Source organism: Carettochelys insculpta, chromosome 8 (genome assembly GCF_033958435.1).
Source record: "Carettochelys insculpta isolate YL-2023 chromosome 8, ASM3395843v1, whole genome shotgun sequence".
In the NCBI taxonomy this organism is placed as follows: Eukaryota; Metazoa; Chordata; order Testudines; family Carettochelyidae; genus Carettochelys; species Carettochelys insculpta.
In genome coordinates this window covers 5043853-5071726 of record NC_134144.1, presented here as the reverse complement: position 1 = coordinate 5071726, position 27874 = coordinate 5043853, and the positions used below count along the sequence as shown (strand labels likewise).

General features: G+C 46.2%; 1 protein-coding gene across 1 annotated transcript in view; it reads right to left on the bottom strand.

The window, feature by feature from the left end:
- The window catches only part of RAMP1 (receptor activity modifying protein 1), a 76527-nt gene that overhangs the window by 24297 nt on the left and 24356 nt on the right, over positions 1-27874 (bottom strand). The window contains exon 2 of the mRNA XM_075001400.1: positions 21198-21336. Within this exon, the coding sequence (XP_074857501.1) occupies positions 21198-21336 (139 nt within the window). The remainder of the gene's footprint in view (positions 1-21197; positions 21337-27874) is intronic.

The following is a 27874-nucleotide window of genomic DNA, read 5'->3' as shown; positions in this document are numbered from 1 at the left end:
TTGCAGTTAAAATGACCCCAGTTTGCATCTAATTTGCCAGACCTGGCTACAAAACCCTTAGCAAACACTGCCCTCCTCCAGGGTTCCTGCTTTGGGCCTCTCTCCTCCCAGTCTCTCGTCTGACTGAGCATTCTCTCCAGAGTGCGGGTGAGATGGGACTTCTGGGCCACAGGAAATTTTGACATCGGGTTTCTGCACTTCAGGATTGCCCCAGCATTGGGCAACCTGGAGTCCATAGTCCCCAGAAAGCTGGGTGGGAACAAAGTGGGGATCAGTGAAAATTCATCCAGCCACCCCGGTTTTTGCAGAATGGTTCAGATGTGAGTGGTCTTTTCCGACCCACTCTGTTTCTCACCAGATGCCACTGGGACTTCAGCCTCCTTCCACCTCCAAGCCCCACGTGAAACTATTTCAACAGGGAGCCTCAGCACCACTGCAGTCCTCCCATCACCCCCATGCCACTGTGCTCCAGTACAAGAAAAGCCTCCCAGAGCAGGGACTATTCCTTTGTGACTGGAAAGGAGCCTTTCTCAGTCTGGGTTCCACTTCACATGCAAATACAGAGGCCCTGTCCGCAGGGACAGATTGCCCAGTGGTAGCGTAGCACACGCACAGGTGCTAGCAGAGTTGGTATGGAGCTGCTTTCATAGCTAAGACCCCCGAGACCTGCTCCAAGTAACGTTGGGTGAGCAGCTCATTTGAAAACAGGGGAACCAAAGTCTCCATCTGACATGGTCTCTCTGCAGTAGTGCACAGAGAAGGGCAGCAAGTTGGCAGAATGGAATACGAATCTATTTATATAAAGAGAAGAGGGTAAAAATAGATCACTATTTCGCACTATGAACACTATGCTGGTGGGGCAGTGACTCAGAGCGTTCTGTTCTCTTCTGTCGGAGCCTACGGGGTTTGCTCCTAAAAGAGAAGCCTGAGAAGGGACAGGATAGCAGCTTTCAAGTGCCTAAAAGGGTGTAACTAGGAGGAGGGAGAAAAATTAATTCCTTATAGCTTCTGCTGATAGGACAAGGAGCAATGGGCTTAAATTACAGCAAGGGAGGTTTAGGTTGGACATTAGGAAAAACTTCCTAACTGTCAGGGTGGTTGAACACTGGAAGAAATTGCCTAGGGAGGCTGCAGAATCTCCGTCATTGGAGATATTTAGAACAGGTTAGATAACTGTCTAACAGGGATGGTCTAGATGCTGCTTGGTCCTGCCATGAGGGCAGGGGACTGGACTTGATGACCTCGAGGTCCTTTCCCGTTCTAGTGTTCCACGATTTTCTGATTCTACTGTTGACTCGAAGTTTGAGGAAACATGGTGCATAAAAGCAACAGGGCAGCTTTTGAGTGCAGGTCCCCAGGGCTACAAGAGGACCATGAGCAACAAGGTATTTAACGTATGGACTAACACCAAAGTAATCAGCATCAGCACCCCAGGAACATCCAGGCAACGCAGGCTGGAGTTAACACTGAAGTGGAAATAGTTTAACTGCTGAAGCTTCGGCCCAATGGCTCAGTCACCACAGGATTTTTTTTTAGCCTAGTCCCAACTCCAGCCTCCACCACTTCACAAAACAGAGGTTCAGCAAACCTCTCCCGGTTAGCTTTCAGTTTCAGGCCCAGCCTAGGTGGCCTTGTGGGAATCAGCACTGGGTATACTAGTGTAACAAGACTCCAGTGGCAGTGAGCCTTTTAAGTTGAGTTGTGAAGGGCTAGAGAGTACCAAATTTTAAATGCAAGGCCTTTGCAACAGTGCCACAAGACAGTAGGGCCATGTCTACGCTACGGGGAAAAAAATTATTCAAGTTACACAACTATGAATGGCACAGCTGGAGTTAACATCTCCTAAATCGATTTTTCCTGCCATCCCCACAGCGGGAGAAACTCTGTCAACTTCCCTTACTCCTCGTGAATGCAACTCCACAGGGTCAGCAGTGGAGCCCTGATTCTTCAATTTAGCATGGCCCCTCACTAGGCATGCTAAATCCAACCCTGCAAGAGCAGTCGCTACCACGTCGATCTTCCAGTAAATGTAGATGTACGCTACAATTCTGTAGTGTAGGGCAGGGCCCGGAAGGCCAAACCAAGCCCCCATTAACACTGCAGCTCAGAGCCAACAGCAATGGGTGTGTTATGCAATGTCTGCACCATGCACACTCCATCCTCTCCTCATGTGTCCCAGAGACCAAGAACTCATGCACCTTCATAAATATGGCTGAAGAGGCAGTCTTGTTAAAGCTGTTGAACCCCAGGCTCTGAGAGTGATTTACTGCATGTTACACTAATGGGGTGAGCACCAGTAAAAGCTACCAAAGCCCGTTTCAGAGAAGCGGCCTGGCATAAATGAAGACACAACCAGAAGCCTCATGCAAACCGAAAATCTCAACCAAGCCTTAAACTATGACTGAGGATGAAACGTTTGCTTAATTTTCTTTCCATTCGTGGCTGCACCCCAGCCAGACAATGGAAGTAGAGTGGCTGTTTTCATTTCCTGCTCTACAGAGCCCTGATCCCACCAACCCTCACGTGAATGACTGACTTCATGGAAGATGACAATGCTGAAGTATCTAGAGAGAGTCCACAGTCTGAAGATCGCCACTTAATCAGCATCAGAAAGTAACTTGAACAGTGGGCGTTTTAACAGCATATCACAGGCTGCAAATAACAGGCCCAGCAGAGTGAAGCAGAGAACAGAATGTCATTATTAAGCCAATCTCCTATCTGTCTTTTAATTAAAAGTTTATTTAGTAAAACCCAGGTGGATATTAAAGTATATCGGTTGGGTTTGCTGGTAAAATGTGCCACCACTCAAGGCCTTTCACACAGCATTTCTCTCCTGACCATGAAGTCTTGGAATCTCATAAAAGCACTTGTTATTGCAAGAGTCTGCCACTTGGCTTTGGAGGTCAGGGCCATTGAGAAAAGTCTGAATAAGAAACCAATATGACAACGACAAAGCATATGCTCATCTCAGAGCTCCAGCCAGCTGCGCCATCTCACTGCGGGTGCTTAGAATGGCCCGGGAAAAGGAACACTCGACATTCCATTATTGCTTTCAAAGTAATAATGACATCAATGAACAAGCGACATCAATGTCACACCCTTTAGGGGGAGAACAGAGTGCCATTTGGGACTGGTCCCCATTCCATTGGAATCCATACGACTTTGGCCATCATCAGAGAAGAACCTTCCAACTTCAAGTGTAGAAATAATAATTTCTACTAAGATTTCCAAAGAATTTAAGAAATTTGTGTGCCAAAATCCTATTGAATTTCACTGGTGAGTGCCTGAGTCTATCAAATATTAGCCTTCACTGACCCAAATATACTTTGAATATTGCTGCTTTCAGGGATTTATGCATTGAACCAGATGGAGTGAGGGAGCTGAAACAAGCTGAAGTGTTTTTCCTGGATGTAGGAGCTCCTGTAAGCTGGTGCAGCTACTCAAACGTGGGAGTAGAAAAGCAGCTTTTAACCACATGCTCTGAAGGCCACGGTGCCTATGATCAGAAATGCAACAGAAACGCAAAGGCAAAATAAGCTCTGGAGGCAACCTTCAATTTTGAAGATACTCCCTCAATGCTGCGAAGAACACTTTCGCTGGCACATTCTCCAAGAGGAGAGGATGGGGACACAAGCAGCCACCACACACTGAGTAGCAAAACACACATCCCCAATGGATGCTCTGCAAACTCCCCAGTTGTCCAGCAACCTGCTTTCAATTCAAACCCCACCACAAAAATCACATCACGGTGCAAGGAAGTTGGCTATTTGCTGAGAACTTATGATGCACCAGTGTCTTGTTTTTGATAGCATCTTTCTCATCTACATCCAGCCCTGGTTTCTTCCTTGATCTTTATATTAAAATTAGTGCATAAACATCGGCTCTGAAGCAGCAAAGCAGAACATTAATCCTACAGAGTAACCCCAATGAAATCACTTGGACTGTACTTTTGCTTTGTTGCATCGGGGTTTCATTACTTGTTAGCATTGGGGCCAACAGCTCCCATGGGCCCCAAGGTAAAGTGAGAGAGGGCCTGGCCCCATGTTCCCTGGAAGGGGTGGGGCCAAGGGCAGTCAGTGCCCCTGGACCTGTCTCCTCTCTTTCACAGCTGCACACAGCAGCAAACTAGCAGCACTGGTGTCCAGAACGCCAGGTCCCTTTGAAATGCTGGGCCTGGGGCCATTGCCCCCTTCGTCCCCTCTGCCCCATTGGCAGGCCTGCTTGCTTGTGAGAGGTGTTGGATTCATAGACTGCCAGAGTTACCAACTTGAGTCTTGCGGGCTTGGGCATGTTCCTTACAGCACCAGCTCCTGGAGGCAAGCACGTGACTGTGCAAGAAAGCCCAGCTTTCATTCAAACAAAACGTCGAGCCCTCGTGGTTGCAGAGAAGAGTTTGACAAACAAAGGCACAAAAAAAACCCCAGTAAGCAAACAAAGGTTGGTTATTAGGAAAAGCTATTTCACAAGGAGCGGGGTGAAGCTCTGGAATGTGTTACTGAGAGAGGTGGTGGAACCTCCATCCCTGGAAGTTTTTAAGTCCCAGCTTGGCAAAGCCCTGGCTGAGATGATTTAGCTGGTCCTCCTTTGGGCAGTGGGTTGGACTCAATGACCTCCTGAGGTCCCTTCCAGCCCTAGGATTCTATGAAAACCTCATGATATTTAAGCTAGTCTTGTGATTGCAGGTCGTCCTTGGGTTTGTCACTATGGATGGATCCATAGGACAGCTGCTGGCAGTACAGGCCTCCCAGTCTGCATCACTAGGCTGCCTCAGTCCTGGGACAGTCTCTACGAGCAGTCAGTGGGTGGCTCACCAGCTGAGGCTCCCAGCTATACTGATCGTGGGCACACTTGTCTAGACCGGATGCTGAAGTCCTACATGGAGGTACTAGATCTAGCTCCCTCACTTGCGGGAGATGACAATACAGTTATTCAGGCTGGTCCTCAAAGAGACAAAGGCAAATAATCCAAAACGCAGGAGACCCAGAAAACAAGGAGTCCTGCAAACACCCAGCACCAGGTAACTTTGCAGACGGGACCAGCTCCACTGAAATGGATCTGCGTGTAGTCCTTCCTTGGCGCGAGGCTTGGCGGGATCAAGGCTCTGGAGAGCAGGAAATGAAAAGAGCCATCTAGTTTCCAGGGTGAAAAAGTACCCAAAAAGTTACATGAGGAAAAGTGCACCCGCTTTCACTTTTGGATACTTGAGTACAATCGGGGTGGGGGGGTTGTACATGCACACGTGTGTTTTTACTCAAGTAACAGCAACGAAGGGTCCTGTGGCACCTTATAGACTAACAGAAAAGTTTTGAGCATGAGCTTTCGTGAGCACAGACTCACTTCATCAGATCATTAGTCTATAAGGTGCCACACGACCCTTCGTTGCTGTTACAGATCCAGACGAACACGGCTACCCCTCCGATACTTCACTCAAGTAGTTTTCCAGAGGGACACCGGTAACTTATATTTAAGTACATTCCCTCCTCTGTCCCCAACACCCCACAAGCAGCTGCACTTTTACTCAAGTAATCTGCCACCTCTGCTAGTTGCTTTCTCTGAGCTGAGGGAAATGCAAAAATTTGGCACTTGGCACATGACGCAAGTAGTTTACAAAGTACTTTACACTGGAAGGTCTTATTAGTAACACAAGTCACATTTTTTTCTCAATAACAAGGGACCAAATTCTCATTTACTCTGCTGTAAACTCAGAATAAGGCCATTGATTTCAGTGAAACTTATACTGGCATTTAATCCATGATTTTTATGCCACCCATGTTGCTGATGGTCATGACTTTATCCCACGTCTCAATAGCTGGTGTTCGTTTTAAAGCCACCAGCTCCTGGAGGCGTGATTAGATGGGGGGAAAAAAAAAAGTCATAGCTTTCATTTTTATAGAAGTAGGTTTCCATTCCTTCTGTTTGTGGGAAAAAGCTTGAAAATGTGACCTGAGCACCCCCTGAAGGCTCAAAAACTAGAGGCCCAGACCAAAAAAACCCCAAAAAAACCAACAACCCAATATATGATTGTACACCTGTAGCATGGCTTTGATGCTGATCTCACAGTTTGGGTGGTGGGAGGATTGACTCTCAATTTTTGGCAGTTCTAGGTCAGTTTCAGAATCTTAGGCAGCGACAGACATACCCACGCTGGTATCTCCCACGCGAGCTGAACATCCATTACAAATATTAAAATAAGATCCCCTGGGTCTCCTGCACAGCGGACACGGAAAGTGCACAAATTCACTTTTCCGAGTTTTTCCAAGCTTTGGCAACAGCTGCAGAGCAAACGCCCCTTGTAACGAACGACAGAGGAAGGGTGAGACAGTAAGGGGCCTGTTGATCTCTGAAGACCAGAGCCAGGTGTTCGTGGGAGACGGGTGGGGGAAACAAGCAACAGCTGATAGTAAAACAAATAAGAAATGCTAAGGAGTGAGATTAAAACTCTGCTCTAGACTCAGTGAGAAGGAAGGAGAGGCAGGGCTGAATGCCAGCATTTATCTGCTAGTCCTAAATTTAAATCCCAGCACAACGCTAAGCCCAGTATCATTTCAGCCAGTGGGGTCTTCGCTTTACAGATCTCCCTGGGTGAGAGCTGAAAATTACAGCCTTGCACAGCAGGTATACAAATACCTGACTGTCCATGGACCTGGTGCCTTAGCTACTTCATGTGCTGATCCTGAGACACACTCTCACCCTTCCCGTCCTGTTTTTCCAAGTGTCTCACCGCTGCCAAATCTGTTTATTGTGCAGATCACCCAATGTTTCTCTCTCTTTTAAATGATCGGGTAAGGGAAAAAAACACGCCAAGGCCATGCAAGAGTGGTTTGCTCATCCTGCAAGTTTGGCAGCTGCAGCCTGATTTGGTTTCCTGGTGCTTTGGACATGGGGCTTATGTGACAAACTCAATAACTGGGTCACACAATGAAGCTTTGAATTTCAAACGGGAGGATCTGAGGGCGTGACCTTGGGCAGACTGGGCACGTTTTGGGCCTGTTTATCAAAGAAGTGCACGTACCCTTCATGACACTCTTTCCCCCCAAAACATGAACCATTTCACACCTAACTTGCATATGTAAGTGCCATGGTTACATGCGTATCAGGGGGCTGTATACACAAGTTACCACTTCAATGCATTCCTGGCTAGTCATGCAATCGTATAACCAATCTGCAATCACCAGTATTTCAGAGCCCAATTGCTCAAAAAAATCAGGCTCCAAACTGGCCAAAATACCTGAGAGAGGGAGAGAAAAGAGAAAAGTTGTTTTTCAAGTCTGCTGTCTGTTTTCATCCCTTCACTTCACACTGTCAAAACTTTTGCCACAACTAGAAAGCTGTTTTAAGAAGAGGACTTTGGAGATCCTCATGCAATCTCTTCATTCCTGCAGCTGAAGCTTTAAGTAAACACACCATTGTGATGTGCCAGGCCTCGGAGGAGTGCCCTGTAACCCCCGACCCATCATTTATATATAATTGCGATATTTCACATAAAGCATGCCATGTAAGGTATTACGGGAAAGGTTATGGCCCACTGAAAGCCAACGCTCTATCTAAATAGATGCATCATTGGTGCATATGAAGTTAGGAAATTGTATCATATAGTTGTCTCTAAAATATGCTGTGAGCTGGAGAATAGCAAAGATATTAAATACTCAGGGACAAAATCAAGGGAACCAACCAACGCCCAACCAGGTATCAAACAACCATTAAGAGCCATTATCCAGCAATGGAGTTATAATCCAGTGAGTCACTTGGAGAATGCCACACCAGGGGAACTGCTCAACCTTGCCTGGTGACTCAGCAATGTCCACCAGACATGCTTGGCTGTATGTTCTCCAAGCACATGGATGAAGGGTATAAAACAGCCGGGACTTTAGCCTTTTCCCTCCCCTTCCCCATCCTATGCAATAAGCAACAACACTCAGAAGACTTCAGCAGAGGAGCCTTGTGTTTTCAATTTCAATTGTGAAATGTGTGTTATTAACTGTAACATCCAATGGGGTGCGAAAACTGCTTGATCTAAATAGTATCTACTGTCTTACAGGTTGAGGGCTTAGACTGTGCACTTATTTTGTTTTCCTCTAATAATTAACTCTGACCTTTTGCCTACCATTTACAATCTCTCTTTTGCAATCAGTAAACTTGTTTTATTGCTTATCTTTACCCACAACTTTGCCCAAATTCTTTGGTGAAGCTGGTCAGATCACGAAGGCTGGTGCATGTCCATTTTCCACTCATGAAGTGGAAGATGGTTTAAGTTGAACCTCTCTAATCCAAGACCCTTGGAACCTGATCAATGCCTGACAGTAGAATTTGCCAGACCACAGGAGGTCTATGTTGTCTAGCATCATTACCAACATTTCCTTGCTTACTGGGATCTTAGAAGACCTTTAGGGGTAAATTACAGCTAAATAACAGCACAGAACCCCGAGAGCCATGACTGCTGGCTGGAAACAAATTTTGCGGAACCATGAGAAATTTGGTCACACCCATGGTAAGTGGTCATCCAGCTAACTAAAATCATGCCGGATCACAGATGATGTTAGCTGAGAGTGTCCTGGACTAGAGAGGTTCAACTTGTACACCCTCACAAGGGTACAAGACCGGGGGAATCTGGCTGGTGCCATTCTTTGGGCGATTCATGAGTGACTGTGGGGGCACTCATGCAGTCTAGTTGGGCATGGGGCTCGATGTGCAGTGGTATTGAGGCAAACAGTGCCTCAAGTCTTGTTGCCTGCCACCGCTAAGCCATTGTGAGCGATAACCCAGGATAGCAGGCAAAGGGGCCGCAGAGGTCCCATAATCCCAGGCTGGGCCCTGTGGATACCATCACAATCAAACATCCTAAGATCTACAACCAAATCATGAGATGTAGCAATACTGATTCAGAGCAGCTGAGCGTACCGCATTTCTACGTACATCACTGAACACCACACTATGATCTCCCTGCACTGCCCAGACACGTTTCTACCCTGTAAAATTCCAGCCTACTCACCTGCCTTAGTCTGAACCATTGTCAGCCTCCATATTGTATTATAACCATTTTCACACCTATCCTCTGACCAGCCAGTATTCTCCAGGTTTTTAATAGCTCAGGCTCCTAGCAACACAAGAGGAGATCTGCACATAGGCCTATTGCAGGGTGATGGGACAATGCAAATTATCTTAATGTGTCCCCAGCATGGACTTACCTGTGTTAAATAATTTCATGGTGATCCCTAGGAAAATCTCAGCGCTCATCTGCCATCAAAACATCTCAGGCTGCAGCAGCTGCACGGCAGGCTAGAAAGAGATTCTACAAATCCAATATACCAGAAGAGAACAAGAGAGCTTGCAGGGACATCTGTACTTATTGATCCGGGAGCTCAGGTTTTGGGGCTGTAGCTTCTGCCTTCCTGGGTGGGACCGTAAGAAGAGCAGAGCAAACAGCTGCTCTGTTGGGAAGAACCTGGTGCTAAACCCCACAGGGCTCGTAGATAACCACATCTCTCAGGCTCACCCGAGTCAGCACTTGTGCGGTTGATGATCAGGAAATACCTAGTTATTAAAGGAGGAGGAATTGGCGACTCAAGAGGTGATGCTCTTCCAGGGTGCACCGATTTAAATCAGCGAGCAAGAAACAGTAATTTAAATTGCTGGTTTTAATCACGTTTTGCATTTGTACTTTTTTTTTTAAGTCATTTTCATAAAGAAAGATTGATTCTCATTGGTTGGCAGACCTCTAAAGAGGCTATGCTGAAAGAAGCAGGTTTATCACACTAGGAACTTCCACGAGGTCAATGGTTTGACTTTCTGTAGAAATTAGTGGCAAACAACATGTCGTGCAAGCAGTTGTGAAATCTTTTGAGGGATGTGGGCATCTTCCGAGCATGGTGTGTACCTGGAGGAGTTCACTCTCGTCCCCAATACCTGCTTTTTTTGTGGCTTGAGGGAGACCCTGGATCGCGTCAGACTGCAGCCCCCTTTTCTAGCTACTCGGCACCTCTCTCCACAACTCCTGATTTATGCTCAGCCTGCCCGTGACCCCACAACGTTGCAAGACCTCCTCATTAATCTCCTCCTGATGCGGGCCAAAGGGGCTATTTATGCTTAAAGCTAAGGGTTGTACGTACATATAAATCAGAAGTGAATTTGAAGCTAACAGTCTGGTCCAAAGCTCACTGCAGTCAATGGAAAGATTCCCATTTAGCTTCAAAGGCCTGACACTTGAGAGGCTAGGGGATTAATCGCGGTGTGACGGCCCAAATGCACGTTGACTGATTGCTTTCACCTTCTTAAAATTCTTGTGGCTTCAGTTGCCAAATGTGGTCTTTACCTCTTCTCCTTTGCAGTTGGCTGTGCGCTGCTAAACTCAAGGCAGTGTTTCACCGCGGCAATGGCTGCACGACATCCTGTCCGTAGCACAGGATGTACCTCTAAAAACCGGCAACACAGAGAAAGGTTGCAAATTCAACCTCTTTATCAATGAGAGACAGAGAGATGCACAGTGGTTGCCCTCCCCTGCAGGGGCAACAGTTGCCTTATACTTGATAATATACAAAAGTATCAAAAGTAGGATTTAAGTGGTTCCAAGTAAAAACAGTCAGATCAAAGGAAATTACTGAATTAAAAAGTTTAAAAATGCCAGCTAATCCCAATTCACTCAGAAACTTGTTATCCTAAACAGCTGTTCTAAACATCTCTTTCACAAGCAGCTTGCTAGTTTGGTCCTGATTCTCCTCCTCATTCAGTCTAAGATGTTTCCAGCAGGCCTCTTACATAGTAAGCAGGGAGGAGGGCCTCCTGACATCTAGTGACTCCCTTATTGTTTGTTTCTCCCCCCACCCCCCCGTTTTATATCCTTCTTGCCCAAGGCAGGGATTCCCTGTGCTCAGTTCAAACTCTTCTCACTTCAAGTGGAAAAATACAAGATCCAAAATGGGTTTCAGCATCAGGTGGCCTCGCCACATCTTTCTAGATCAGACCAACCACAGTTTGGGCTTACAGGACAAACCAAACTCTTCACAGGTGATTGACTTGATCACTGAGCCATTCAGGTTCTAGGGCATCAGTAATGGCCCTCATTAGCACATTTAGACTTGTAAGACATAGCCACACACAAGAGCAGTACATGCACAAAACCAGGATATACAGAGTCAGCAGAGTGTACCTGTAAAGTTGGCAGGTTACAGGACAGATTTTGCATGAAGTGGCTTTGAGATATGCATATTCATGTCCATTAGCCAATTTTCATAAAGCATGAGGGGGCCCCCCCTCTCGTGCACACTCACTGTAACAATTTAAGTGCTCAGCTTCCTCAAAATAACCCCTTAGAGAAGAGACCACAGCTAACCCTTCCTGGTTAATCATCACACTGATCAGTTTTCAAATGGAAGAGAAGGAGCCAGGCTGGTATTTGGGATAATTAATCATCCACAGCTGAGTTCCCATTACAAATGTCTGTCATATTACCATGAAAACACTGCCACATAATGAAGCGATAGCTTTGACTTAAGTGCTTTAAAAACAAAACAAATCCACCCAGAAAAGCAACCTACAATTTTGAAAGGCCCTTCGTAAATAAATGCATCTGTAGCCTGGAAATTACAGACGCAGCTGTTTAAAATTTAAGTGTGCTATGAACAGCTCACGTGGCTGAGGACTCTTATTTTTTCCTGACAGAGGGAGAAAGAAAGTGTGAACTAAGGAAATGGTATAATGGTCCACTTACATTGTCAGGTGGCACCAGAATTATTATGGTAAGAAAACAGATGAGCTCCCCAGATGTGGGCAAACTGGCCTGGCTGCCTAAGCAACCCCTGTCATGCAGCACTTTAAAGACTAACAAAGTGATTTATTAGGTGATGAGCTTTCGTGGGAGAGACCCACTTCTTCAGATTTAGAAAATTTCCAGTACAGACCCAAATATATAGTGCAGAGGTCCAAAAAATTGCAATATATGCTGACATAGTAAATATTTAGTGGCTTGCCTGAGATCATTACAATTATGCAATAGTTTTTGGACCTCTGTATTCTACATCTGGGTCTGGACTGTAAATTTTATAGGTCTGAAGAGGTGAGCCTGTCCCACGAAAGCTCATCACCTAATAAATCATTCTGTTAATCTTTAAAGGGCTGCATGACTGCTGTTTTTTTCGTTAGAGTACAGACTAACCCCATGACCTCTCTGTTAATAACGAACACCTGGTTTCACCTCTGTCCCCACCATGCACACCTAGCTCCTTCTGAATACACGTGACTTTTGCTTAGTAGAAATTGGCTTCTCATGAGACCCCCCCTTAGTGATGGGACCTTTTGTACTCTGCACACCCTGACACTTGCATTTCAGTACCGTGGCAGGTCAGTCTCTCTCCTGGGTTCCAGCCCCTTGCTCTGCTCACAGTCCCACAGGCAGTTGGGGCCCTGTGCGCCCCAGCCACAGTTTGGCCCTCTGCCCCTTGGCTGAAGGGGGCTGGGGTAAGGGGCTCCCTGGTCCCCCAGGAGGAGTCGTCGTCCAAACACACGCTGTGGAAGCTCTTCACCTCCCACGGTGGCCGGTGGTGTCTTTTTCTGCTCTCTAACTCTCTCTCACTCTCTGTTCTCGCCTCCTCACCTCACCCCGACTCCCTCTTCTGCTTTCCTCCTCTTCTCCCAGCAGGGAAGCCCTTTTGAGCAGTCCTGGGGGAGCATCAAGTGAGCTCAGCTGGCTCTAACTGATTGGTAGCTGCCCCTCCTCGGCTGCTTCCTCCAGTCAGCCACTCCTGGCTGCCCGGCTGTATCCCTCTGTCCATTAGCCTTCTGATCCAACCCTGTGTCTTCTGGCAGCTTATTGACTGTGGGCCTCATCAACAAAAGGCTCAGCGGCTGGGGCTTAGATCTGTGGGTTCCTTGTAGAATATTTAGCTTTGCTGGGAGATGGAGGAGATTTACAGCTGAATGAGAGAGCTCGCTAAAGCCATCTCGAAGCACAAGGCCCCACATCCTTGGTTTGCATTACTGGGGATTCAGGGTTCACAACCAGTGAAGGACACATGCTTCAATGGCCCCAGTTTTCCTGACTTAAGCTGTTGTGCAAGGTTCCTGGGCCCTGTTAGACTGTGACCATGACTTACCTTGGATGCGACTGCATCCCCACAGTGTGTTTAGTCAACCCTGGGCAGTGATTGTATTTCAGCTGTAGGGGCTGGCTTTCCTGACCAGGAGGGAGCCTGGCGCACAGTCCCACTGTAGTGTAAGAGCTGTTTTATCTGCAGAGGACATCCTGGTAAGTACTATATCCATCCAGTTGTGGGCACCACATTGCAAGAAAGATATGGAGAAATTGGGAGAAGGTCCAGGGAAGAGAAACAAGAATGATTAAAGGTCTAGAGAACATGGGCTATGAGGGGAGACTGAACGAATTGGGCTTGTTTAGTTTAGAAAAGAGGAGACTGAGAGGGGACATGATGGTGGTTTTCAAATACCTAAAAGAAGGTTAGAAGGAGGAGGGAGAAAATTGTTCTCCTCGGCCTCTGAGGACAGGACAAGGAGCAGTTGGTTTAAACTGCAGCAAGGGAGGTTTAGGTTGGACATTAGGAAAAAGTTCCTAACTGTCAGGGTGGTTAAATACCGGAATAAATTGCCTGGGGAGGCTGTGGAACCTCCATCACTGGAGATATTTAAGAGAAGGTTAGAGAGACATCTATCAGGGATGGCCTAGACAGTGCCTGGTCTTGCCGGGGTGGGTGGGGGGGGGCGGCAGGGGACTGGACTCGACGACCTCTCAAGGCCCCTTCCAGTTCTTGTGTTCTATGTTTCTATGGTAAGCAGAGCACCTCCAAACTGAGGGGAAGGCGTCTCTTCTGGTGTAACCCAGAGCCAGCCCAGGACCACTGTCTGGGTGAGGCAATAGTTCCGTTCTTTCCCCTTTTTGGTGTCTATGGTCCTTCTTGGTGCTGTCGGTCTAGCCCACCTTTGCCAATGGGCAGCCCCCCAGTGTTCTAACTGCCTCTCCACGTAGGTCACTAAATAATGGGTTCCCACAGCATCCCTCCCCTTGGGCATAGAGATTTTGTCCAGTGGGAGGCAGGCCAGAAACAGAAGGCAGCTGTTAACAGCCAAATTTCTCAGTGCTCTTGCAGGGGGTAAAGAAGATCTAATTGACAGACTGAAGAGAAACTTACCTTCAATCTCTTTTGAGCTCAGCCACATTTGACATACCCAGTGGTACTCTCTGGCTGCTATTACAACCCTCCCTCAGCTCTAGATTGGCAAATCCCACGACTGTGCTGTTTATTTACTTTTCAGCTGCAAATATTCTCCGTGCACATTTGAAAATTTTTTTTAAAAAATACACCACGTGCTGATCAAAGTGAGCGCTGCATAGGCATCCCCCGGATAAAGGTGACACATTCCCCCAGTAAATCCACTCGAGCAGAAGCCTGAGACCATAAACAAGCTTCACAGGTGCTCTGAAGGTTACAGATTCGGGCTGCGTCAGACCAAACAGGGTTGCTGAAATGCCTCCGGCTCAGACGACCTGTTGCCGCCCCGGCGATGTGACCTAGGAAGCGTTAGCAAACACTGCAGAAGTGGTGGACAAGGAAAGAGGGGATTGGTTAGGCAGCTGGAATCAAAGCACAGAGGGTGTATAGGCCAGAACAAGAATGTATGCACTCATTTAATTTTAGCGACTCATCTGCCCTTTGGGTTCTAGGCACATGGGCTTCTCACACTGAGACAAGTCCTTAAACAGCAAGGGTCACTGTGAAAACATGTTTGGAGTTTCCAAGGAAGCCATGTGTCAGATGACCTTCTCCCATCACACCTATCTCCAGTGCCCTGTCCAGAGAGCTCCCTCAGCTCAGAACGTGTTTCCTTCACAGCTTGCAAATCAGCGCTTCAGTCAAGGAAACACATAGGACTGCTTCTTTCTGAGGAGCCAGGCTGAGTAGAATCAAGGCGATGCCGTCTGTCAGACTGTTCCCACATGGACACCCTCTCTGCATACTGCTGTCACTGGAGCCGTACAAAAGCTGGTTGACGTGGACATTTTCTGAACTGGCCCTGAGATATCTTTGCAGCTTCTCCCATACTCTTATCACATCTGGACTCCTCTAGCAGCCTCCATGCCTTCTCTGAGACTGGACTTGACGACCTCGCAAGGTCCCTTCCAGTTCTAGTGTTTTATGACTCTATGGGTCTATAAAAGAGTGAGCCATTTCCCCCAGTGCCTGTTCCTTCTCCAAAGGCGGACCAAGAGTTTCCAAGGTACTGAACAAAGGGCTCAGAAAGCCTCTATTATGTTCCTGGCTCTACCACAGGCCTACTGGGTGAACTTGGGCAAGGTACTGCATCTCTTCCTGTACCTCGGTTTCCCATCCGCTTCTGTCCATCTTGCCTATTTAGACAACAGGCTCCGTAAGAAGGGGACTCTTTCTTACCACCATTTGCACAACAGCTAAAGCAACAAGGCCCTGCTCTCAGGTACCATTGCAATACCAATACAGATCAATCTCTCTAGTCCGGCACCCTGGGGACCTGACCTGTGTCTAACCAGAGAATTTGCCAGACCTCAGGAGGTCAATATTGCCTAGCACATTACCAACACTCCCATGGCTTACTGGGCTCTTAGAAGACATTTAGAGGTAAATTACAGCTAAATAACTGCACAGAACCCTGAGAGCCAGGACTGGTGTCTGGAAACAAATGTTATGGGACCACAGGAAACAGCTGCACCCATGATAAGTGGTCTCATGGTGAACTGAAATCATGCTGGATTATGGATGTTGTTGGACAAGAGAGTTCTGAAGTAGGGAGGTTCAACCTGCAGTTAGATGCCAGAGTATTGGGGAGAAAGGTAGAAAATGTGTCCATTAGAGAGAGTTAACATGGGTATAACTTGAACCTCTTTAATCCAGCAACCCTGGGAAACAGGGTATGCCAGATTAAGGAACTTTCCAGGCCAGGGAGGATGCTGCAGGGTCTAAGTGTGAGAGGGAAGGGGTAGGGCATTTACTTGCACCCCGCTCCTGACTGGAGGGGGCAGATGTGGCTCTGTGCCCCCTGCTGCTTTACGGCACCAACCCCCACAGCTATGCGATGGGCAGGGAAAAGCAGCAGGAGAAGCATGTTGTCATTCCCCCAGCTCGGGGTTGGGAAGGTGGGGTGCAGTGTGCAGAGGTACTTCCTTCTCCCAGCCAGGGTCCACAGCACAGGTGCTCCCAGCTCAGGGAAACCTGGTGTTCAGAAGTTCAAGCGTTTTAGGAACTAGTTTCCTCCCACCACTTCTAGTTTTTGGACATTTCAGCAAAACCGCCTCGTCTGCTACATTGTGTGTTTTGGACTTTCCTTGACCACAAAGCCCATCTCCCGGTATTTATTATAAAGTCAAGACAGCATGTTCTACAGACTCAATGTTCTCTCTCTTATCACCAATGTATTTCAATCCAAATTCAAGATACTGATTTTATTAGCATCCAAAGAACATGGCAGGATGTTCCAGGAGAGAAATAGGCTGCATCTCGGTGTCTAATATTTTATAAATTGGATTTGAAGAATTGACTTTGATCACAAACAGAGGGCATAGCAGAAAACTGCAATGCAATAGATATGTTAATTAGTTTAATTACCAAGAAGCATGAATCAGCAGGAAAAAAAAACCACACGTCTTAAATATCACTTAAAAATAAACAGTAAAAAGCCACTGATTTTACTGATCTGATTTCAGATACAGCTTAGCATGTTAAAATATGAGCAATGAATGAGACAGATTACTAAAAACAAAGAAACTGAGCGATTTCTTTCCTAGAATCAGCAGTAATTTATTATGAGACAGCAGACCCAATTATGGTGGTACCAGAGCAAAATAGGTATTTCTACAACCCTTTTGGCAGCTACATTTTTAACGGGAAAAATCCTGGCACAGTTGACATTAAAGAGATTTTTTTTTTCTGTTGACTTCAGTGGGACCAGGATTACTCCCATATTCTTATTCTGAAAATACTTCGGCTGGTATGACACTCAGTCGGTGTCAATCTCCTTTAAAACAAGCAATCCTGGTATATAAGATGTTGGAAGAACATACTTTCACAATTGCCTTCAAAGTAGTCCTATGGCGATAGTGTGCCTGAAGCCCAGGTAACGATAAAGTGACATGTTTCTTCATTAATATGGAAACACCTTATCAAAATGACTGAAATGCTACAATGTCCATAAAACTGTAATTCGGAAGGTCACACAGTAGTACTTTGTTTCAAAACAGTTGCTGACTAACCAAATAAGCCTCGTTGATTTCCCTCCAACACAAGAGTCTTAAAAATTTGCCAGTACAAGTAAAGCAAAACATTCAGTCCACTTAGGCATCAAACAGCCAGACTTATTTCTGGACAACAACATTTCAAAAGGAAAAAAAAAAAAAGATAATAGTTTACTGTGAACAGACTTTTTTGGCCTTCTCCAACTGGCACTGAGTCCATGGGAGATTCCACAGTGATTTCATTGGGAGCTAGACTAGCTCCTACCTGCACAATAAGGAAAGAGCTCCATTCTCATCCTCAGTGACACCTCTCTTGTGCCACATATTTTCAGTCACCATCTGCTCCTCTCTTGCAGCAGTATCCCACAGAACACAGAGTCCAATTCAAGGCTGACAAGTATCTGAGAGGTAGCCTTGTTAGTCTGTATCTTCAAAAACAAGAAGTCCTGTGGCACCTTATAGATTAACAAATATTTTGGTGCATAAGCTTTAGTGAGCAAAGACCCGCTTCATCAGATGCATGGGGGGGCATTCAGAGGAGGATTTAGAGAGGGGGTTTCAGTAAAGGGGAGGGCCTCTGTTGATGTTCACAACTTCACATTAACTGCCAATAATGGGCCATGTCCACCCTGACTGAATAGACCTTGTCAGCTCTGGCCCTCCCCTTTACTGACAGCCCCTCTTCAAATCCACCCCCGAACCCCCACCCCATGCATCTGATTAAGCAGGTTTTTGCCCACGAAAGTTCATGCTCCAAAATATCTGTTAGTCTATAAGATGACACAGGACCTCTTGTTGCCATTCAAGGTTATTGTCTTGCTTTTCAAAACCCCGCATGGCACAGACCCTAGCCACTTGGAAGGCAATTTTCTAGAGAGAAAGAGAGAGTCATTTCAAGAACAGACAAGCTCCAAAGAGGGATGGTCAACAACGGATAGTGAGACATACAAGTCCAGGAGACCGGAGAAGAACAAGAGCTCACTGGATGATCATTCAAGGAAGATAAAGCCATTGTGGAGAATCTAAATGAATTCTGTGTGTTGGTTTTCTTTGCGGAGAATGTGAGGGAGATTCCTACATTTGAGACTTTTTTTAGGTGACATATAGAGGTGTAAGACTCAAAGGAACCTCCATAGATCATCTAGCCCATTTTCCTGCATTCAGGGCAGGACTATGTAACAACTAGACCATTCTGGTCAGGTGTTTGTTTAACCTGTCCTTAAAAACCTCCAGTGATGAAGATTCTTCAGCATCCCTAGGCAATTTGTTCCATTGCTTATCTACCCTGATAGGAACTTTTTCCTAATATCTAACCTAAATTGTGAGCTTTTATTTCCTCTCTCTTTATTGTAGCAATCTTTTATGTAATTGAAAACTGTTGCATCCCTTCTCAGTCATCTTCAGACTAAACAGACCCAGATTTTCCAACCTTGCCTCACAACTCAGGTTTTTCTACACCTTTAAAATCATTTTGTTGCTCTCCTCAATGATGAAAATACAGAATTACTTTGTATTCTATTCCTGAAACTAGCTTCTGTACCAGACAACTAGAGAAGAGCTAATGTGACACCGATTTTTGAAAAAGATTCAAGAGTTGATCCTGGCAATTACAGACCAGCAAGATTAACTTCAGTACTAGGCAAATTGGTTGAAACTACATTAAAGAACAGAATTGTTGGACACATAGACAAACATAATTTGCTGGGGGAAGCATCCACATGGTTTTTGTAAAGGGAAATCATGCCTCACTGATATTAGAATTTTTAAGGGGGTCAATAAACATCTAGACAAGAGTGATTCAGTGGATAGAGTCTATTTGAAATTCCAGAAAGCTTTTGACGAAAGGACCAAAGGATTTTTTGAAGTAAGGAGTCATGGGATAAAAGGAAGTTTCTCTCACAGACCAGTTACTGGTTAAAAGACAGGAAACAAAGGCTAGGAATAAATATCTTTCAGACTGGAGAGAGATAATTTGTGGTGTCCCTCAGAGAACAGCATTGTGACCACTATGTTCTGCATATTCACAAGGGATCTGGGCGAGGTGGCAAAAATTCACAGACAAAATAAAATTACTCGAATCCAAAGCCCACTGCAAAGAGTTACACACAATTCTCAGAAAAACTGGGCAACAAAACGGCAGATGAAATTGCAGGTTAATAAATGCAAAAGTTAGAAAATGTAATTCCATCATTCCAGTTCCAAAATGATGGCATCTAAATTAGCCATTCCCCCTTGAGACACATATCTCAGAGTCATTGTGGGTAGTTCTCTGAAAACATTCACTTAACATGCTGCAGCAGTCAAAAAAAATGTTAATGTGAAGAACCATTAGGAAAAGGATATGTTATACAACAGAAAATATCATAATGCCTCTAGATAAATCCCTGGCACACCCACACCTTGAATATTGCATGTAACTGTGGTTGTCCCAGCTCAACAAAGAGATACTGGATTTTGATAAGGTACAGAGAGAGTCAGAAAAAGTTACTAAGGAGTATGGCACAGCTTCCATCTGAGGAGAGATTAAAAAGACTGGGACTTTTCAGCTTGGAAAAAGAGGAAAAACTAGTGTATGTCAAGGGGGAGATATAATAGAAGTTTATAAAATGAGAATCATGAGAAAGTAAATAAGCAAGTATTATTTACTCCTCTTCATAACAAGAGCTAGGGGGTCACTCACTTAAATGATCAGGCATCAGGTTTAAAAACAAAAAGAATAAGTACATCTTCACATAATACATTGTCCCTTCTGGAACTTGTTCGCAGAGGATGTTGCAAAGGCCAAGACTACATCAGGGCTCAAAAAAAAGCACTAGACAAGTTCATGGAGGTTAGGTCTATCAATGCCAACTAGCCAAGATGGTTAGAGATGCAACACCATGCTCTGGGCGTCCTAGTCTCTGACTGCCAGAAGCTGAGAGTGGATGAGAGGATAGATCAGTAATTGTGAAGTGGACCATTGGTTTGACACCTTTCTTTTGTTCTCATTTCCTGACAGACTCATCACTGCATGCAATAAGAATGACCATTAACTTTACTCCATTCCAAACTGTGTGTAAAACACCCCCTCTTTGGACACACCTCTCAGCAACAGTTCAAACACACCCCAGACACCATCCATGGTATTCTATTTAAAAATAAATCAGCATCTTCCAGCCTGTTCCCTCCTGGCAGAAAGGAGAGACACACAGAAGAGTAGATACATCTTACTGCTGGTAGTTACTCAGGGTATGTCTACGCTTACTGGGAGATCAACCTGGTCAGGGCTGATCTTCTGGTACTCGACTTTATGCACCTAGCTCAATTTCACACATCTCTACGATCTGGCGTAGGCAGTTGACCCTTGTATTCCTCGATATTGCCAGGAGTAAGGGAGGTCAACAGGAGATTTTCTCCCATCAACCTCCCCCAAGCAGATGGCCAGATGAGTCGACTGCAGATAAGTCAGAATTTCGCCTCCTGGAATGGTGTATCTGTAATCGGCTTACCTGCCTAGTGCAGGCTAGGCCTCAGTGATAGATAGCAGAGTCAGAACAGAAATAGATTCAGGAAAGTATATAGAACACTTCTCCCAGACAGTGATGGGGAAATAAGCTCCGATGTTTAATGCACTCAAGTGCGTTTCTGGAACCTGAAACAAGTCGCAAAGCAGGGCGTAATACAGCATGGGAGCATTACAGGGCACGCTGCTGTCTCTTGCCCAGAAGAAACATTCTGAATGACAATGTGTAAGATCTTTTATGATACCTCGGCTGGGTCCAAACGGCAATGTAATGACAACGTGACCTTCCTTAGTGCCGTTGGTGAACACTGCACTGGTTACATTGGTGTGGTTTTCAGAGTACTAACCCCTAAGAGAGATGGCTTGAAAACAAGACTCTGTAGGTAGATAAGCAGACGGTTCCTTCACTGGACACCAGGTCTCTAGCCAGGGCACCCTGTTTGTTAAATTAGAAGGGGCTGGAAACAACAGCAACAAGACGCTTACCCTACTGTCTCATCCCAGTCACACCACTTCTTTGGCTCTATCACTTCCATCTGAAGTTTAAACTGGCTTAGGCAGAAGTCCTGGATCAGCTGGCTGTAGTCGGCTTCATGGCATGCGGTGACCACGATAAAGCGATGGGCTGAAAGAGAGGAAATGAACAAGGCTGTGTTGGCTTCAATTCTGTGATTGAATGGCACTGAAAATATTGCCATCAGAATCCTCCCATCTCCCCCTACCGCTGTTAGAGCGCTCTGGCTCAGATTGTTAAAGGTGTTTAGGTCCCTAACTACCAAGGCCTAGGGGACTTAGACACCTAAATACCTTTGAGGATCCTTTCCTTGAGGGTCCATGGACAGCTAGTCACAGAAATTTGGCTTTCATGTGCTCCTCACCCTGAAGCCTAGATGCAGAAACAACTCCCAATGCCTAGGAAGACACAGGAGAAAAACAGAAAAAATGGACAGAGAAAGGGACCAGTCAATTCCATCTATGCCAACCATCTTTGCCTAGCATGGGGCTATTCAAAGAAAGGTATAAATATCTCCCATGAAGCATCCAATAGGGCAATCGTGCATCACAGTGGTTATGCTGCTTCCTGACTCCACCCAGGCATGAATTTATGACTGATGTGTGATGGTCCTGGCCATTTTTATCCCATCTAGTTGAGAACCAAAGCAGCAGATGCTAGAATAATTCACACCAGTTTGTCTCATCTCACTTAGAAGCTTACGAAGGGGCTTGCCTCCAGAATGGGACCCAGTAGGGAATTGTACAAATCACTCTGCTCTTGCAAGAAGAGTAGCTCCTCGAATGTCTTTCCATGCCCAGAGAACCTTGTTCAGCTCTGGGACAGAGACACCCAGGCCATGGTTTGTGGCCAGAGCCAGAGAGGTTTGGATCTAGCTTCGAAAACAGGGCACCCTTGGTTAACAGCACACGATGAGAGGGCGAGGGGAACATGTCACGCTGTCACACGCCGGAGGCAGGCCTATGTTACAGGAAGTTGCCATCTTTGAACACGGGCAGCAAACCATCAAGTAAAATGACATCACGTGACTCATGATTTACAGGCAGTGCAGCTAACGCAGTAAACTCACCAGGGCAAAGCTTTACAAATATCGGCTTGGATCAGGCCCACTGACTGGTGGGGAAGAGCGTGTGTGGGTGAGGTGGGGACCAAGGGGGCAGTTGCCCAAGGGCCCAGCATTTCAAAGGGGCCTGGAACTCCAGCCACTAACACTGCCAAAGTAGCCACAACAGCATCCGGAGCTCTGCGCCCCTTCGAAGTGCCATGGAGGGCTGTGTCACCACTCTGCCCATGGCCCTGAAGGTGCACGGGGTTGCGGGGGGGAGCCCAGAGTTGACACCCGAAGCCCCATTCCTTCTGCCCTTGGCCTCACTCCTTGAAGGAGCGAAGAACCTGGCCCCCATCACACCTTGCCCTCAGGCCTGTGGTTGCTGTGGGCCCTGCTGGTTCTGACCATATCCTCCTACACATGGTTTATTCCCAGGAGAAATGAGCACTGATCACCACAGTCCCGAGCAGCCAAGGGTTTTATTTGTGAATATCAGTAACGGCAACCAAATTTCTTTCCGCTATTCAAGAGATGCGGCCCGCATTCTGAAGGGCATACGATTTTAGAAACAGTGTCAGCAAAGGCTTAAGCTTAAGGGGCGGCTGTTGTCCTAGCAACAGAATGCTTAATTTCAGTGTCTCAGCACCTGGAGACCACGTGTGCTTGGGATGAAACCCAGCTGGGTGTAATCACCAGCTTCCTGTGACTGAGAATCACAAGGGGAACTTGGAGAGGGGTGAAGATGGAGCAGACGTACTAAATTCACCTGATTTGAGGGAGACACTGGAATTTCCAAATTAATCTGCTTTGTCATATCTTGTGCCTTATCTAGAGCGGGAGTTGGCTCTAGTTATAGCACTGGTGACCAAAGTCTGGTCCTTCCCTTCTTCTGCTGAAGAGCTCAGCAAGCTTTGTGATTCCCTGTCGCACACTCGCAGAGAGGACTGGACTGCTGAATTTTTAACATGCCGTCCTTTCTCCAAAACGGCGTTCTGCCATTCTCGTGAACGAGGTTTAATGAAAGACAACAACAACAACAAACAGCTTCAACTCTTCTAATTAAAGTTCCTGCCCCAGCAACTGCTCAGCTTTTACCTTCTTGCAGTGACGCTCTTTTGTTAGCTCTCCAATCAACTTACAGTATTCCAGCCCGGAAGGTTTAGTTTGGTGGTTCTCAATCTTTTTCTGCATCTGCATACCTTAAAATCCAAGAACACTAGAACTGGAAGGGACCTCAAAGAGGTCACCAAGTCCAGTTCTGTGCCCTCGTGGCAGGACCAAGCACTGTCTAGACCATCTCTGACAGGTTTCTATTTAACTTACTCTTACACATCTCCAGTGATGGAGATTCCCCAGTCTCCCAGGCAATTTATTCTAATGCTTAACCACCGCGACAGGAACATTTTCCTAATGTCCACCATAAACCTCCTTTGCTGCAGGTTAAACCCATTGCTCCTTATTCTATCCTCAGATGTCGAGGAGAACAATTTCTCCCATAGACCTCCCTCTGCGAGGATGAATGGGTAAGTTGATTGCAGATAAGCCGACTGTAGCTACAGCAATTGTGACATATATACAAATAGACTTTAATGCCAAGTGTAGACCTGGTCTGAGAAACACATAATACACGAAGGAAGAGAAATCAACTAAAAAACGAGGAAGAGATAGCATGAAAGAGATAGAACAAGAATAGAAAAGTGGTAAACGCATACTAAACACAGACCAATAGGCCAGGAAAAAGAGATCAGCAGAAACCAAAGAAAATAGTAAATGTCTGTCATAGTAAAAGCCAGAGAGACAGGCAAATTACATCAGAACGGACAGACAAATCATTAGGGACAGCAAAATATTTCATGATGGATTTGTGTGGATTAATGCAGCCTGATAGCAGTGGCCATCTGGTTGTTTTCTCCAGTGTTCGGGCTCTACAGCCAGCTGTGTTTTGGAAAAAAGGTGGAGAAAAGAAAAATGATATAAAAATTAAAAGAAGAAAAAAAAGAAGGATGGAAAGTCAGCAAGCAGGGGAGTGGTGAAAGAACGAGAGCCAGAAACATAAAATTAGAAGGGAACACCTGCACTTTGTATGCAGGTGTCTACAAGAACATACAGCTTGTATTCCACGGGGAATAGAGTTCATATTTTTAGCAAACAGATTCTGAATATAATTAGAAGCAAGTCAAGGCACAGTGGAAAGCCCACATCTGTAGAAGAAGAAATAGATGAAGTAAAAGAAACAATAGTTCACTTTTGTAAGATGACTTTTTTTTTGTCATTCTCAAGCTTGCGACTAATTACAACTGCGTACCCCGGCTGCACCCTGCATTTCAGGATCTCCGAGCGCTTTGCCAGTGCATTGACCAGGTTAGCACATTGTGTTATATGATCTTTAGAATATGGTCTGTGCTGCACCATCCTCTCCCCTCGCAAGAATCTGACTATGGCTGAAGCTAAACTGTGATCTGAACTATTGCTACACGCCACATGCTTATCACCAGAGCTTGTTTTGGTAACCATAAACATACTAAATAGAATGATTACTTTAAAGACTGCGCTGTCCTGCTGCCCAGCACGCAATACAAGCGCCAGACACTCGTAAGAACACTGTTTATAAGTATTTAGAAACTGTTGGTTACAGATGTGCCCATTTCTTGAGACCCCCGGTTCCTGCTCTGGCCCTGAAAATAACAAAGCAGCTCTATCTAGCTCAGTTTTCACAGGCCACACTTCGAAGACCCTCATTCCAAACTTGGAAGAAACTGGAGTGCATGTGTAAAGCACGCATCAGGGGTGTGGCTCACTGCCCCATGCAGTGGCACCTAGACCACTTACAGAGAAAGAACGAATCTCCTGTACAGCTTTAGCTGGGCGGCAGCTGGATTTTAGCTCCAACTCTATAGACTCCTGCACTAAGCTCCACAGGTCCCAGGTTTGAGTTTGTGTGTGGGCAGTTATGCGTGAACCAGGGATTAGGTTGGAGCCAGAGTGAACTGAGCTGTGCTTCTCAAGGAAAACAGCCTGCAATAAAGATATTTTTGCCAGGAAGTCCACGTACCACAGTGCAGATCAGATTCAAGGTAGCAGTTATGTGCTCCACCCCAAACTGCCTCTTCACTGCCTCCTGCCTCTCCCGCCTGGAGCTTAAATGCTGCAGTCAGCTGTTTGCAGGAAGTGAGGAGGCACTGGGTGTGAGAGGTAGCACATGGCTGCTGGCACACGAGAAGCACGGAGGAAATTCGGTGCTGGGGGGTGCTCTGCACCTGCTAAGTTTTCCAGCTCTGGAGAAAATCTGGGGTGCTAGGTTGGTTGCGATTGCCCATTTCCAGGAATCTAAACAGGTTGCATTTGCACCGGCGGCTTACAGAGGATCTTTTTAGCTGTACGTACAACTTTATACATTTGCGCTGCCCTTCTCAAACTCAGGATGTACAGGATTGTTGATTCAATACCTCACCCTCTGCCAAGAGAGATACTGCTTGCAGATTAGGAGAGGTTCCGTAAGACCCCTCGTTTTCTGTTCAGTGCTCTGCACATCAACAGTTTATGCTTCCAGCCTGATTGCATGACAAAGCCTTCCAGTAGTTTCTGGCGGCCTTGATTGATGTAACCATGGAGAACATACTTATGGGTGCAGAGTACTGATGATAATAAGGAGAGGGCAAGCAAGTCGCACATCCCCATGAGTAGCCTGCCTTGGCACCAAACCGTAACAACTTGGGAAAATAAATACTATGTCTGCTATTGAGAGAGTCACTCTTGTGTTTTAGGGCAGAGGGTTACCACTTCTTACAGATGTTGCAGCAGGATGGTCACGTTAGTCTGCTTCAGCAAAGACAAGGAGTCCTGTGACACCTCAAAGACTCACACGTTTCTTTGGGAGAAAGCTTTCATGGGCTGGAACCCACTTCCTCAGATGCACAAAGCGGATGAGAAGGGGCAAATACTGAGAGAGGAAAATTGCTGTTTGTAGCGAGCTAGGCACTCCCAGGCTCTGGCCCAGTTTGAGAGTTCGCACGTGAATTCCAGCTCTGCAGTTTCACTCTCCAATCTGGTTTTGAAGTGTTTTTGGCTGACGAATAGCAACTTTCAACTCCATTATTGAGTGTCCAGGGAGACTGGGCCACATTCACCCTGACTGAATTGACCTAGCTAGCACTGGTCCTCCGCATAGTAATGTAACTTCATCCATCTTCGCCCCTGCCGCACTTAAGTGGGTTCCAGCCCACGAAAGCTTTCGCCCAAATAAATTTGTTAGTCTTTATGTTACCACAGGACTCCTTGCTGGTTTAGCTCCTTGGTGGACTCATTCCCTTCCATGCATTGATCATGAAACATCCTTGCAAGAGCAGCTGCTCAGCTAGGGAAGTGATGCCAGGAAAGAATGTAGAGTATCTTTAGCTGGGTAATGCGATAAGTGTTTTGCTCTTCATTTCATCTGTTCCTTTCTCACTTCCTGCGTTCCTGCCATCTGGTGTCTCATTGCTGGCTGACATCCCAAATGCCACAGATTGTTCCAGTCCCTCTTTACCCCAGCACAGCATCACCCTTTCGCAAAAGCTGCCCCTCTGACATCTGCTTTTCCAGATGTTTTTATGGGCCTCCAGAGATTCTATGGAAGGAAAAGGAAGAGGAGATACAGAAGCAGCTGGAAAGAAGGTTCTACCAACCACCTAGCATTCATAGGTCACAGGTTGGGAGATACTGCTGGAGTGGGAACAAGAGGTACCTCCTAGTCAAATACTTTAAACAGCATCAGCCTTCAAAACTGCTTCAATGAGCATGAAAGGCGTCAGCGGCACTTAGTTTCAATTGTAATGGTAGAGCACCAGGAACTCAGATGCTTCCAACCTTTTCAGAACGAGTTCTGTGGTGTTTTGAAAATGGTCGTCCCTTTAAATTCTCAGGATCTTCCTGGTCCCGCCTACAGTCTAGGACAATGGTTTTCAAATCTGGGCGGTGACCTGGTACTGGGTCACGGAATGTCAGGCACCGGGAAACCTGGCTGTAGGGCGACCAGGTGACCGGCAGGGGTGCGGAGGCAGGTCTGGTTCCTACGCAGCGGGAACCATGGGGCACCGCATGTTGCCACTGCCCCAAGCCCTGGCTTTGCATTCCTATTGGCTGATCCACAGCCAATGGGGGCTGGGGAGGCGGTGCCTGCAGGAAAGCACAGCACACTGAGCGGCTTGAGTGCCTTTGCCTAGGAGCTGCTATGCCACTCATCAGGAGTCACTAGAGGTAAACCCATGCCACATCCCCACTCTCAACCCCCATCCCTGGCACCACCCCTCAGAGCCCAGACTGGAGTCAAAAGATGTAATTAGATTGGGTCACGAGCACCAATTTTCTTCAACTGGTTCATGAGAAAAAGAATTGAAGACCGCTGGGCTAGGGCAACCCACAGGGAAGTGAGATGATAGTCTGCCAGCCAGCCTAGAGGAAAAGAGGATTGCTTACCCTACCTACCTGTTTAGTAGGGGAGCCTGCTTTGCCTCTCTCTGCTTTGGGGTTCTAGCGTGTTCATTTTGAATTCTAAGAAATAAAGTATCATTACATAGTAACCTTACATCAAGAATACGAAGGTTTTTCTCTAATTTATCTGTA